Source organism: Paramisgurnus dabryanus, chromosome 11, assembly GCF_030506205.2.
Source record: "Paramisgurnus dabryanus chromosome 11, PD_genome_1.1, whole genome shotgun sequence".
NCBI lineage: Eukaryota > Metazoa > Chordata > Actinopteri > Cypriniformes > Cobitidae > Paramisgurnus > Paramisgurnus dabryanus.
Genome location: NC_133347.1, coordinates 18,531,634 through 18,546,445, shown reverse-complemented (window position 1 = coordinate 18,546,445; position 14,812 = coordinate 18,531,634). Strand labels below are relative to the sequence as shown.

At 40.2% G+C, this 14,812-nt stretch overlaps 1 protein-coding gene across 1 annotated transcript; it reads left to right on the top strand.

The window, feature by feature from the left end:
• Positions 1–616: 616 nt before the first annotated feature.
• On the top strand, positions 617–2,332 carry gadd45ga (growth arrest and DNA-damage-inducible, gamma a). Its single transcript, XM_065247247.1, has 4 exons — positions 617–774; positions 912–1,013; positions 1,136–1,346; positions 1,456–2,332. Exons 1-4 carry the CDS (start codon positions 722–724, stop codon positions 1,567–1,569), a joined length of 480 nt encoding a protein of 159 aa, XP_065103319.1. The 5' UTR covers positions 617–721; the 3' UTR covers positions 1,570–2,332.
• Positions 2,333–14,812: the final 12,480 nt, after the last annotated feature.

Below are 14,812 nucleotides of genomic sequence, written 5' to 3'. Positions count from 1 at the left end.
TTACAAAGAAGCTCTCGTGGGCTGCTGAATAATTGAACAATAGTGCTAACCATTGTATATCTTCTGGTATTAAAGTCTAAAGCATTTATCTGTTTTATTTGATTTAATTCGTGCATTAAACTGACGCACAAAACGAATGAACAGTATAAACAAAAGCAGCTTGACTTGTGGTCTTCCTGGCACGCACGCTTTCTGCAGGGCGTAACAAAGCCAAAGGGCAGGTGGGACACGGGGCTATTATTCCTGCTTAATCGGCACGCGACAAAGAAGGGTCAATTAGGATGACTCCTTCACAAATACAAAAGACCGGCGTGTGTCTGCACAGACTTTGTGTGCGATCGCAGAGATATTACTTTGTCTTCCTGATCGAGGACTGAATAAGAAAATAAACCATTTACAACTCCACACTGTTTGTACCCAAGAGCACACAAGCCGTGCGGTAAGAAAGAGAGCACGAGCTGTGCTTTGTGTGGATCGGGTGATATTCAAACACCCACCCACGTGGGCTGTTTACAGGCAAGGCGCTTGCATCAGAGTGATTTACATACACCCGTGCCAGCAACCAATCAGAAGCGGCCGTGAGCGGAATGACTTGCCCACTGCCGAGAATCTAAGCTGGTCGTCTATAAAACACAGCGAGAGCTTGACACGACATCACAGACTCAAAACTCACAGCAGAGGAGATATTAAACGACATCGTCACTTGACGTGGATTTAAACAATGACTTTTGAAGAATTTACTGGACAAGACAACGCGGCTGACACAGGCGATAGGTGAGTTCAAAAAATATGGTGCATTTATTATTATTCAGTTCATCAGTTGCTAGTTTATTTTCTTATCTTTACTTACGTTTTTATGTTAAACATTTTATTGAATCCAATTTGAGTAATATTCCGGTTTTGTTCTTCAGGATGCAAAGTGCAGGAACAGCACTGGAGGAGCTTCTGGTCTCCGCTAAAAAACAGGACTGTCTCACCGTCGGGGTTTACGAGTCCGCACAAGTTATGAATGTGTAAGTGTTTGTCATGTAACAATTATTTTTTTGCACACGATAGGTTTATATTTAAGTTCTGTCTTTTAATATGCATGCATGCATGCAACGTCGTGCCTAATCGATCTTTTTTATGACCTTAGTGACCCGGACAGTGTGGCTTTCTGCGTCCTGGCTACGGATGAGGAGTACGAGTGTGACATCGCCCTCCAAATCCACTTCACCCTCATTCAAGCTTTCTGCTTTGATAACGACATTAACATCGTTCGCGTAAACGACATTGAACGCCTTGCTGACATCTTGGGCACCGATCAAGACGATGAACCAAAGGATGCGCACTGCATACTTGTAACGGTGAGTAGACTTTTAGGGAGCATGTACATTTATATATTTGCATTGATACTGAACTCCATCTACTGTACACTCCATACTAATTTGTATTTACTCCTCTTTTTTTCCAAAGAGCCCCAACAGTGACACTTGGGAAGACTCTGCTCTTAAGAGACTGGGCATGTTTTGCGAGGAGAGCCGCAATGTTTATGAATGGGTGCCTACTATTACCCTGCCTGAGCGTTGATATGGGACGGCTTTAGCATGTTTACATGTGTGAAGCAGGAAACAAGTCGAAGACTCTGGGTGTGAAGATGTCCATCCTGAAGGGTACACAGCTGCAAAGCTAAAAGCTTTGAGATGTTGTCTGGATTACCCTTGCAGCAGAGGAGGTTAAAGATGGACTGTCCGGGCATACAGTACAGCTGTAGGGCCTGGAAAGCTGGCCGCTGTTCCAAAGCTTTTTTTTGTTTTGTTTTTTTGGACAAACATGGAGAAGTCAAGATTTTGGTGCCACTCAGGTCTATTGTGTCGGTACCATGGAAGAAAGAGGAGAAAATGGACAGGTGGACAGAGAGAAAGAGAGCGCATGTTTATGAAATAGTTGGATGTGAAAAGCCTTGGAATTGGCTTTCTAATGGACTGCGAAGATATGGATTTTAAAGAGGAGCCGAGTTTAAGTGACATTTGGAAGAGCTTGTTTTGAGGCCACGTGGAGAGTTTTCTTGATTGATGTCTTTGAAAGATTTCTTTATTTTCTTGTAAAGCCGCTTTGAAACAATGCAACATTGTAAAAAAGCGATATATAAATACATTTGAATTGCATTGAATTGGAAAGGTAAAATTACATGGACACTAATGTAACTTGCTTTATTGTGTCTGTGGGTTAAAGGACTTTCCTTGTTTGATGATGTAATGAAGTTGTAAGTATTCACAATGAAATGTCAGATTGTGGCAAAGATGCATAAAGCCACCCGTTGAATTATGAAATAAATACCTAAAAAAATCAATGATTCTTTGTTTTCATTTTAAGCTCTTAGATGGTGTTAGCAATGCAATGCATTTCATTTTCACCCAGTTACACGTGAAAATTGATGTAGCCTACTGTTACATCAGAGTAGTAAGGTCACAGGAGTTTAATAACTGAGAAAGAGAGGTTGCACTATAGAAGAAGAAAACCTGGCACGTCTCCAGAGCCCTGCCTGACCTTTCACCACCCATGCACCAGCTGCTCTTTTTAAACGGCTTGCTCAACTCCGAGAACCCCCTTGCAAATTTAGACCGAGTCCTGATCTATGTAGGTTGCACCAACCATTTGGAGCAAAGCCAGGGTAGAGTCCGATCTGTTAAATGACTAATTGAGCTAAACTCGCCATGCACAACTGTACAAGTGCAGCGAAGGTTACCATACCAAGTTCATGAAAGTGCAAGCAAAATTTGCACAATAGGAAATGTAGCTGGGGGTTAAAATACTATTATCAAGCTGTGGGAGTCCTATTGTCCATAGTTGACTTTCTTTATTAACAATAATGAGAGTACTTCTTATTTACTTTCCAAGAAGAAGACCATTTCAACTCAGTCATTTGCATATGGTTCGTGGTTTACAAGAGAAAGCCTTCCAGATTACCTGTAAGACAGACACTCATATGTGGCACGTTTGATCTTTCATGTCGAGCTTGAGTGGCCAATCAGATCTCAATCTTCAGAATACTACTGAAGTGACATCACTGGAAATTTTGCATGTGTTTCGCAGCAAATCCCTGGACCAGGTGGTGTATACTACGGGCAAATGCCCAAAGCAAAGTGTACCAAAACTTGAAAGAGCATTTTCGGTAGTGGCTGAAAGACCTTTGTAGGGAGCTCTTGAAAGTCAACCGACAAGAGCGCTAACCGTACTGCAAAGCGCATGCAGACACATGTGCAGACACAAAGCCACACACACCTGCTCATGATAACAAAGAACAGCAGGCAAGTTAACAAAGAGGTTCCTCAAAACTTACCCTTGCACGCATGATCTTTTGATCTTTTAACTAACATTTATTATGACACATATTGCACTAAAATCTCTGTAAAACATAAACTGGAAAACACAGGGGATATGGAGTACTTATTTGATAATACAGTAGTAACAATGACACAAACCCTCTTTAATTTCAAAGGAAACAAAGTATTCAGACATGCATTGTTTTTTCCAGACCGTTTTAGGTATCGTATTCGACAGAAAGGAATGTTAAACATATTTAGTCTGTTGTAATGTGTGCATGTTCAATACATAAACCAGTAACTGTTGTATAAACTAATCAGTGACACAAATAGATGCCTGCTTTTATGTTAACTGTATATTTTAGACAATGCATCCACTTTCATTTTCTGGAATCATGTGATTTTGGACACAATGCGGTTGTCATTTTCATCACAATCCTCTGATTTTCACAGTTAACAGCAAGATAAAATATGCATTACATTTGGCAGATGCTTTTATCAAAACAATGCATTTAAAGTATATATTTAATCAGTATGTGTCTTTCCTGCTGTACATCAAACCCACAACTTTTGCAATGCTCTAACAATTGTGCTAGTGGAGGATGTGAACACAAGTAAATTTCAGAGGTGACCTGGTTAACCATTGTGTGGAGGTGCTTGGGAAACAGGTTTTCTTTTGTACCGTTCTGTATTTGCCAAACAGTTTTATTGTTTGTAGAAAGAACAGTGTCTAGTCAACACATGTTTTACTTCAGTGTCTTGTCTGACAAATAATTTAATGTTTCATAACATGCTGTAGCTATCTTGTGTCTGGTCATAGTGGCATTACATTCGCAGAATGACCTGACTCACACGTCTGTCACCTGCTAAGCAGAGAGCGCACCGCATGTGATTAGATGCGACGGGTCCTCACATGCTCTAAATGTGAAACAACTTTCTCATCGGCGTTTCCGCCCAAAGTGCATGGTTTTTCTCAGAGGCCCACAGACCTTCTGTGAAAACCAAGCAGTGAGGCTGAAACTTTTCAGGAAATGTTAGTCAACAGGCCACCAAACTTCCCCATGCGCAAGATAGCATACGAGTTATTATGCAAAGCTTCAGCCCTTGAAAACTGACCACCGAGTAAACTCCAGTGACTTGTTGCTCATCTCCAAAACATTGCGTCCTTTAATTTATGTTCACAGGTGCGCTTCAAAACACAGAAGATAAAAACTTTACCCCGAAACTTCTTTGCAGCTGGTTGACTGTCTGTTATAGGCACACATGTGCCCCTCCTTTCTAAGCCCTGCAGCTATAGTGACTAAAGCCAGACAGTAGTACTGGCATCTGTTAGCACTGATATTGCTTGCTCTGATCACAGACATAGTGTTCCCTTGGTCTTATGACTCAGAAACAGTGAGATCTGCTGATATGAGAGTAGATTTCTCATTTGACCTTTCTTAAACGGCTGTTTGAATGTAATCTGTAAACAGATGACCTTCATATTTGAAGTTTTGAGCCTGACATACGTGGCTGTGCAAAAAAAGTCCTAACTTTCAAAATAAAGTATGAAATAAATATAATCATGCATGATTAAACAGTATTGTGGTAGAGATACAACCGTGAAGAGAGCCTATCAACCATGCTGCGTACATGTAATTTCCGATTTTTGTGTTTAGTTGATATGTACAGCATTTTGATAAAACAAAAAGTCCAAAAGTTGAGTCCATTGAGCTTCTTACAAAAGTTAAGCATAGTTTTACTACATTTAAAAAAATATTTAAACCATAGTTACCACAAATTAACCATGGTTTGCTACAGTAAGCAAAGTTTAACATATGGCAATCTGCAACGCAGTTATGAGACTTGGAGAACGAACAAATAAAGTCAAAAAACAATATTGATTTGCTTACAACATAAGTGGGAAGGTTTGGGGCGCACAGTGCTGCGCCCCAAGGTGAAACTGAAACCAGCCAATTAGAGCTCAGCCTCAAGTCACATGCTTTTAGTTCATTTACTGACCTACATACACCCTCGTTTCGGTGGCGCCCCAGACACAAACACACTTGAAACACACAACAAACTCAGTTTGTTTGTTTTTTTAAATCAATGATTACATTACTTACAGTGAAATAGTACAACTAACTAATTGTATTTTGTATTAATTTGCACTATATATTTATTTTTTGGTAACATGTTTGTCAACCCAAGTTTGATTCCCAGTTTGAAGTCCTTTGTTGATCCTGTAGTAACCCTCTCTCCACCCTAATACCCCCCCCCCCCCCAAAAAAAATAACTTGGCCCAAATAAAGTGGCCCAAATAATATCTTGAAATAAAGAAGCTTGGTTAAAGGAAAAAACTTCAGTTTTTCAATATTTTATTGTGTTCTATACTTAGACGAATTTATATGTACCTCTCTTTTCTCAATGCGTGCACTTAATCGTTGTACAGCGCAGCCATTTACATTTCCAGGTGGAAGTGCTGCAAACTAAGTTCTCTTCCGCCTTACAATATAGTTCTCATTTTTTATCACATTAGAAAATTGCCCAAAAGTTTTATTGGGTGCCACCATACTCGTGTAACTCTTCATGTAACAGTCTTTAAATAGGAAAAACATGGAAGTGTTTGGTGGCTTCTAAATTCAACCCTGTTTGGATCCTAAGGAATGAATGGAGCTAGGCTAAATTGACGCGCTGTACAACGATTAAGTGCACGCATTAAGAAGAGAGAGGTATGTATTAATTCGTCTAAGTTGAGGGAAAAACATACTTAAATATTGAAAAAAGGTTGTGTTTTCCTTTAAAAGACACCAACATCCCATGCTGAAGACCGGCAGCAAACAAAACACAAAATATGCTGTTGACCAGCCTATTCTCTCACTTTCCTAGATTGCAACTGGCTGAAACCTCTAAAAGGTCAAGAACAGTATTAAAGAGCCCGGGTGCAGACGTTACGTTAAGTACAAAGCTGCATGGTATGAGAACAGCACTTAGAAAAGCACTGCCAAGATATTCATGGATCACATGCTGCTTAGATTGTACTGCATTCCTTTGCATTGATCTACTATTAAGGCAGAACTGCAGGGTGGAAGAGAGTGTTAACATTCCACACATTTTTCCACACTTATCTTCTGAAGTCCAGTCATACGTCTGTGCAATGCTGTCATTGGAGGAGCGGCACGATTGCAACGTTGGCATAGTCAATGTTATAAGCCAATGTCTAAATATGTTATTGTGACCGACGAGCATGTTCATGTGCTATTTCAAAATGCAAATCTGACACCCAATAAATAGCAGAGTCAAAAAACAGAAACGGAGAACTGCACAGACACGATCACTCAGTACAGACGTGTAACGCTGTAAGTATGTTGTGATAACAGCAGTATGCGCCTATTCAAATGCCGAAGATGTCTGTGGCAGATGCCACTGCAGGTACAGAAGAGGATTGCCAAATGCCACCTACATATGGTGCGTAAAAAACAAACAAACGTTTGAATAGTTTTCATACAAAAATGCAAAAAATGTCCTTTTTGTGATAATCCCAAAGCCTACAAAGCGTATGAGGACGTTAAACATTATTGTAGAAATAATAGACTAACTATTAGAAGTATGCAAACTCAAATTATAATACTACTCTCTTATAGCGCTTTTCCACTGCGTGGTACGACTAGCCTTGATACGACGCAGCTTGGCTCGCTTTACTTTGGCCTCGGTTTGCTTTTCCACTGCAGTTTAGTACCGCTTGAAGTAGGTAGGATTCAGTGGCGGCTCGTGACTGCTCATCCGAGTGGCGCAAATTCAAAATAAGTGTTCACAGTGTCATGTGTGTTGTTTGTGTTTTAATATATGCACACGCATCAAAACCGTTTATGATAAAAGAGACGGTCACGTTCACAAAATACACACAAGACACTAACACTACACTTTGTTACGCATGAGTATCTGGCAAATGTGAGCATCTCTTTTATCATAAAGCCTTTAGACGCATCTGCAGCAGGCACTTATTTTGACAAGACACTTGATGCACATAGAATCGCTCAAGGTGCAGAACACATATTTTGAAAACACAAGCAACACACATGACACTCTGAACACTTATTTTGAATTTGCGCCCCTTGGATGAGCAGTCACTCGATGCGCAGAACACATATTTTGAAATTACGAACCACACACATGACGGGCTACATACATGTTGAGACGAACTTCGCATCGAGCGCTTCAAAAAAAAGAAGTCACCGGCTGCCACAGGTAGGATTATAGACTTATCGTCATAGTTGCACCGCCAATACTTTTGTGACATCATCGTAAACACGACCCAAAAAACCCCGGAGCATATCGTTATATTTAGGCGATAGATTTTTTTTAACAGAATTCCTCTTTCAAAGCCTACAGTGAACGTCCGGTTTGGACTACAGCCCATCACTTCCTGCTTTAATGACGTCACTAGAAAGTTTTTTGATTAAACTCCGCCCACAGGAATTCGTCAGGCACCAGCTAAGCTAACGGCAAGCTAAGCTGCTATCGAATCACAACACAATAAACAAACTACTCAATCAGAACTTGTTACGTATTTCTGAAGGAGGGACTTCATATAACAAGGAAGCCATCAGCCCATATTTAGATACAGATAAGTAAATTGTGTGAAAAATACTGGGTTTTTTACACGTGAAACATGAACACATGTTATATTGCGCACTGTAAACACAATGAAAGCTTCAAAAACACAGAAAGAACGGGAGCTTTAAAAAGTTTGAGAACTTTGATGTGATCATATAAAGAAATAGAGAAAGTGTCAGGACAAATTTAGTCGGAAGTTATTAACAGCCCGGTTACCCAAAGTAGTCTACCTTACTCAGCAAATAGAAGTACAGTATCTATATACTGCAGTAGCTAACTGCTCCATGTGTACTCTCTGCAAGAGCACAGCACAGAAACAGTCCGAGCCTGTGTGATGAAGGCAATGTTTGAATTTAACAATGTTATGGTATCACTAACTGATATCTGGTCTGCTTGATTCGTTGAATCAGATTAAAAAGCCACTTCAATTCACTAGGGATAGTTCACTAATCCAAAAGGATAAGATAGAACTGTCTTAGAACAAGAAGCCCTAGAGTTTAACAGGATTACTCAAGGGTATCAAAGCGGTCTAGAAGCCTCACCGACTCCATGGCTCTTTATGATGGTCGAAACTCCACACGCTCTTAAATGCACCTGCTTTTCATCAAAGACATTTACTACATAACAAAGAGGCAATAGAAAGACAAACCTATTAACAGTCAAACCACTGCAGCGTGATCCATGAAATGACATGATTAATATACCAAACGAAAAAGAGACTTACAGGTGAGTCACGTGCAACCTGCTACACACAGGCAGATGCACACAACACAAAGCAAACAAATGAACAAGGTGGGTTGCAAAAATGTTGTTTTTTAGACAAAGCTACACACTGCTGAGGTGGAATTAAAGAAGCGCTGAATCCAGTTGTCAGGGTCACCAACTGAAGCCTTTGGCATGCCCAAACAAGCAATAGCAAATAGACACTCTATGCATATCCCTCCCTCTGTAATGCCCTCACAACAACGTCAGTCTGATGTGGACATTGCTCTGTTGTGGAAAGGCTCACCTTTGTTGAATTACAGTTGCCTTGTTTGCTCTTATCCTTTGGCGTCATATCTACAACTGTGTCACAACTGTCAGACATTGCATGATTTACAATGCGTAACAAGAACATACAAACACTTATGAGGCAATACAGTATGCATATAATGTGTTCCTGCAGCTGGATTGGTAGAGCATTGCTTTATCAGTGCAAAGTACAGAGCTTCGATTCCCAGAGATCACACATGCTCATTTAAAACTCATAGCTTAAATGCTTTTTACTTCAAGTGCTTTCGATAAAGCAAAATGCATATGTAAAAAAGTTTTAAAACATAATAACGCTATTTGCATTTGTATGCAGTGGTGGCCGGTGATTTCTTTTTTCGAGGGAGTGCAAAGTTCGTCGAAACATGTATGTAGCCCATCGTGTGTGGTTCGTAATTTCAAAATATGTGTTCTGCACGTCGAGTGATCCTATGTGCATCACGTGTCTTGTCAAAATAAATGCCTGCTGCAGAGGCGTCTAAAGGGTTTATGATAAAAGAGACACTTGTGTTTGCCAAATACTCGCATAATCTCATGCATATGTGAACGTGAGCATCTCTTTATAAACGTTTTTGACGCGTGTGCAGCAGGCACTTATTTTGACAAAACACATGCACATGTTTCACATGACGCAACAAACACATATTTTGAAAACACGAGCTACACACATGACACTCCAAACACATATTTTGAATTTGCACCCCACTGTTTGTATGGACTTAATATCTTACAAACGAAAACTCATTTCATTGTTGTCTCCATACAGAACTTCTTCTTCAAAAAAAAAAAAAGTGAAGCATAACAGAGAATAATGTATTATCTGAGTATTATTTGTACAATTCGTTGTACATTACATGCATACACTCTCAGAAAAAGGTACAAAGGCTGCCACTGGGGTGATACCCTTTCAAAAAGTATACATTTGTACCTAAAGAGTGCATATAGTACCTCAAAGATACATATCTGGTACATATTAGGACCCCATCCATCCTAGTAACAGCTTGTGCATTTATCACATACAACTTTCATATGCGCTGTTCATGTTAGCAGCGTGTTACGTTATGTAGGTTGAATCCTAATGTATCTGATGCAACACTCTGCCTTCTGTAGCACATACAATATTTCACCCGATATCATCATTCCTGGCTCCTCAAAGCACGCTGTAACCTTGGCAACAGGAATTCATCCCGTTTCTTTCCCATTGCATGCACAAGAATCTCATTCCACCAAATAGCAACACAGCCCACTGTTGTTGTGTAGAGCCATGCTGCTAAAGGAAAATAAAACTAAGCTCTACTTGTTTTGATGATGTCGTTTAATCTGTGTGGATGAGAGAGAAAAGAAGGAGGGGTGGTTAGCTGAGGGCCTGTGATGTTTTGACCAATCAGAAGCCTGGATCCATTGCCATGCTGTTGTACGGGTTGTTGCTGGTGGTAACAGAGCTCCGATTGGTTGTTTTAGGATTGCTCAACTGTGTTTAGTGTCAAAGAAAAGGGATGTATTATTGTTTTTATCAAAAGATGTTTTGTATTAAGCTTGTTTTTATTTGGCTCAGAAAGGCAGAACAGAGTTTACCCTCTGTTGATTTTGTCATATGTGTTTATGTATTTAGCTTTCACATCCCTAAGCTCTACATCACTCAGTCAGTAGACCAATAGTCTTTGATGTCCCAGATAAACAGGGTCGTGTGCCACAGGTCAAATTGCAGTATTGATTTTGGATGTCTCTTTCAGTTTTCGCCTTCAAAGGTGTCTCCAAAATCACTTTAAAAACTTCGGTTAATGGGTAACTCCATGAGCCATTCTTGACAGGGTTCAGCAAAGTTTTTCTGACTGCCAAAGTTCAAGGTCATTCAATACTTAAACGGGTTGTTTTTACTAAAAGACTGAAGTTGACCAAATGTCTTTGTCCTGAGATAGACTGTTGCTTTGGAGACAGGCAAAGCTGTTAGCCAATCAGAGCTTGAGGAGTGTTGCAACTTTGACTGTACCAAATCCAGCAATATAGTAGTAAACATATGAGTGCTATAAAATATGAAAACAAAGATAAGTAGATGACTTTGTACAGTGAATAGTACAGTTTTTAGTGTATAGCGTATGTACAGAGTAATATTTATCACTACTGTAAATCTATTGACATATTAATTTATTGCAGAATTATATCAATTTGATTTATATTTACATTTGAACAGATGTAATGTAAAATATATTGTGTTTTATTGTTGTTTTTTATATATAACAGCTGTATTTTAATTTTACAGCTATACAAACATGTTTACAAAACGCATTATGAAAGACTTACAAGAAAGGTGTCATGTGACGCAGTCTAGAGTCAATGACTGGGAAGTCGTTTAAAACTTTCCTTACGCTTTGATAAAATATTTGACACTGAATAAACTACACGCTGACACAATAACAAAAGTGCCAAAAAAAGTCAATCCAATATTTTTTTTACATCTCTCAAAATTACACAACAGGTCCGTAAACACACAACTGCTGTGCTATTGCATGATGTTGTGCAGGTGCAGCTGTGTGTGTGTGTGGCCACACATGCTGCTTGTGTAAACATCTACAACCAGCCGGCTTTTAACGCACAGGATGCAGCTGGTAAAACTGCAACTAGTGAGAGTGTACATCACTGCGCTTCTTAAAGGTACAGAATGAAAAATAAGTAAACGCAGATATAAACCAATAGATTAAACGTATGAGAGGAAACGGAAAGAGGAAGAAGTTGCACTGTGGTAATGAGATATCTACCCTGCTGCACCTACAGTCTGGTTACTAGGTAGACTTGGAGCTTTTTCGTCCGCCCCCAAAAACATTAAGAGTGATAATACAGCACACAGCTTGTCGGGGGAGACACTATTGAAGCAGAGATGGGTGGGTGGGAGGGTGGGTCGTCCTCTCTTTAAGCGCTACAGAGGTTCTTCCTCCAGAGCTAATGGAAGGAGCACAAAGGCTTTGCCTGTGCCTGAGGGTCTGCAGTGGGCTGTAATGCATAGCAAATTAAAGAGCTTCCTGGTCACTGTGATGGAGGGGTGGGCTGAGAGGAATCTCGGACTGTATTTAAATTTTACATTTCTGCCCTTTTCTGTTTGAAAAGTGGAGGAGAGGACAGGAAAGTGGAGCAGGTGAAACAGGTTTATAGACCCAGGCCATACAAGACAAAGTGCCTGTAGATCAAAGCCTCTTATTCTATGCAGCTAGCGGTTGTTTTTTCTTTAATCACACCAGAACTACACTTGCTTATATTGAAAATTATAACATAAGACTTTAAAGTTTTACTATACGTCATCAACTTTTACAATGCAAATGAAAATTTTAATTGACAAATTTAACACCTTAGTATTGTACTTGAGCTGGTATAGATAGATATCTGAATGGATGTATTCTCAGATTGTCAGACCCTGCTGCATGTGCTACATGTAACATTAAATTGCACTCATACTGTATCTCATGCTCTGCACTGTGCATCCCATCACCCAGTTTAAGGACTCTCCTCCCTTTGCACTCATTCACCTTCATCCCTCCCCCTCCCTCGCTTCATGACATTTGGGGGTCCCCGGGAGAAGCAGATGGGAATACGGTTCCACAAACGTTAGTCTGGAGCCCGAGGGAGAGAAACTCCCATTCAGACCCACAGACAGAGTTCACTGAAAACGACTATTCAAAAGACAAGCATAACGTTGATTTCTTGATCTTCATGAGGCACATCAAAGCAAAACATGTCTCCACCCGCTTACATTTCCCATGATTTCACACTAAATTTACAATTGGTCCCCACAAAATGATAATTAGCTACCAGATACACAAACACACACACGCACACGCACGCACGCACGCACGCACGCACGCACGCACGCACGCACACACACACACACACACACACACACACACACACACACACAGACCAGGGCTCGGTTCACCTTGTTCATGAAATCCATCCAGTCTTCAAAGGCTTTCATCTCATTGACTGTAGAGTCATGTTTAGTTTTTCTCTTTCTTTCTTTCTTTCTTTCTTTCGTTCTTTCTTTCTTTCTTTCTTTCTTTCTTTCTTTCTTTTTTCTTCTAATCAACAATAGGCAGTGGCTGTAATAAGCAGATAAAGTATTACCCATCATTAAATTACATCCTGTGCAAAAATTTATTTTTTACAGTAATTGTTGTCAGGTGGGCTAACCATCATTCAATGACATCACAGAACCACTTTTCAGATGACATGCCCCCCAGTGCTTTTTAACCCAACAGTAATATAACAGTATTTGGAGATGAGTCTGTCATTGAAAGCTTGATGGATGGTTTTAGAGGTGTCATGTATCAGTTCAATAGTGTCGCAAACTGTTGCTGAAAAGTAGACATTAAAGTGAATTTCGGTCCAGCGTGGGGCCTCTTGACCCTACAGCTCTATTGTTCCTAATGAGTGGCAGATTGAGGGAACTGACAGCTGTGCTCTCTCTTTCTGTCTATCTCTGTCTCTCTCTCTTATTTCCTCCTCTCTCCTTTTCCTTGACAGCTGCCCTTGCCCCAGGCCTCAGAAGGCCTCAGTGGCTTTGGCTCAGAAAGATTAGAGAGATGTTAGCACGTGTGCATTGGCTCCAAGTAGAGATAATGCATAGACCCCTTAGACCCCCACCACCCCAGCTCTACCCCCCCTTTCTCTTCATCCACAGGGACACATCACGCAAAAGACAAAAGGAGTGAAGCAGCAGTCAGGCAGACTAGAAAGAGACAGTCTGATCCATCTGAGTCAGGTCCTCTATACCGTACTAAAAGCTCTGGTGTGTGGCACAGTAGCAGCTGCTGCCCCTGTGCACGAAATCTGACTCTGCTTTCTTTCACAGACGCACCGCCGGCAAGATGAACTGGAGTGGATACAGTGGTTCGGAGGGGGTGAGGAGCGTGTGTCGGTTTGACGGAGAAGAAAAGGCACGCTTTGACCCAAATAGCGGCTTTGCAATTGAAAAGAATGAGCTGGAACACTGAGTGGGCCACTTTCACCCCTCATTGAGAAAAAACAACCATGTGACGTTCATCTACACTGACGCTACACAAAGAGCTCAGTTGAGGGATGACTTATATATTGCTGTGCTGATGTACTGTAACAAATCAATCATGTGCCCAAATAATAATTATGGCATATTACAGACCCATTTGGGTTTTATTATGCACTAAATGTATTTGGGTCAATAAACTAATTAGCATTTTATGATACATGTTATATATTAATCTCAGGAATCTTATGTAGTGGGTAATTGTGTGGGTTTACATAAAAACATGTGGAAAGTTTTGTAAAATTTTGCATCAATATTATACATCAAGTGCCCCCACAATTGTAATTTAAACTCAAAGGAATGCTGGGTTGTTTCAAGTTTAGGTAAAATATAAAAAATATATTAAAAAAACAAACTGTTGGTTTAAATTAACCTATATTAAAACTTTATTTAAATAAAAAACGTTATATATTATTTAAACCCAACGATTGGGTTTGTTCTGCATTATAAAAAAATGACTTATTATTAGTCAAAAGCAACACATTTGATGTTTTCATTCCTTCTGACTGACTTGTAAGTTGTACAATAACGGACACGACGCGACACCGTGCTCGACTGCACTCATTCAATAGCTTTCTGCTTTGTTCAGTAATTAGGCGAGTTTACATTGTCAGACTGTGCAGTGATTAAATTACAATCACACCCTTTGTGGGGGCGTGTGCCGGGGCAGATGGCTTTGCATGACCCAGAATGATGGAGCCGTTGTTCACGCTACTGGGTCAGCCGTCATTTCAACAAAAGAGTTGAACACTTATCTTTGCAAATTGTTGCCTGCAACAAACTGCTTTGTTGGAAAAAGTGTGCCTGTGTTCAATGGGAGCCCTGTAACGTT

Coding starts and splice junctions, on each gene's coding strand:
- gadd45ga (XM_065247247.1), top strand. CDS start 722: ATGACTTTTGAAGAATTTACTGGACAAGACAACGCGGCTGACACAGGC. Junction 775..911: donor GCGGCTGACACAGGCGATAG/GTGAGTTCAAAA, acceptor TTTGTTCTTCAG/GATGCAAAGTGCAGGAACAG. Junction 1,014..1,135: donor TCCGCACAAGTTATGAATGT/GTAAGTGTTTGT, acceptor TTATGACCTTAG/TGACCCGGACAGTGTGGCTT.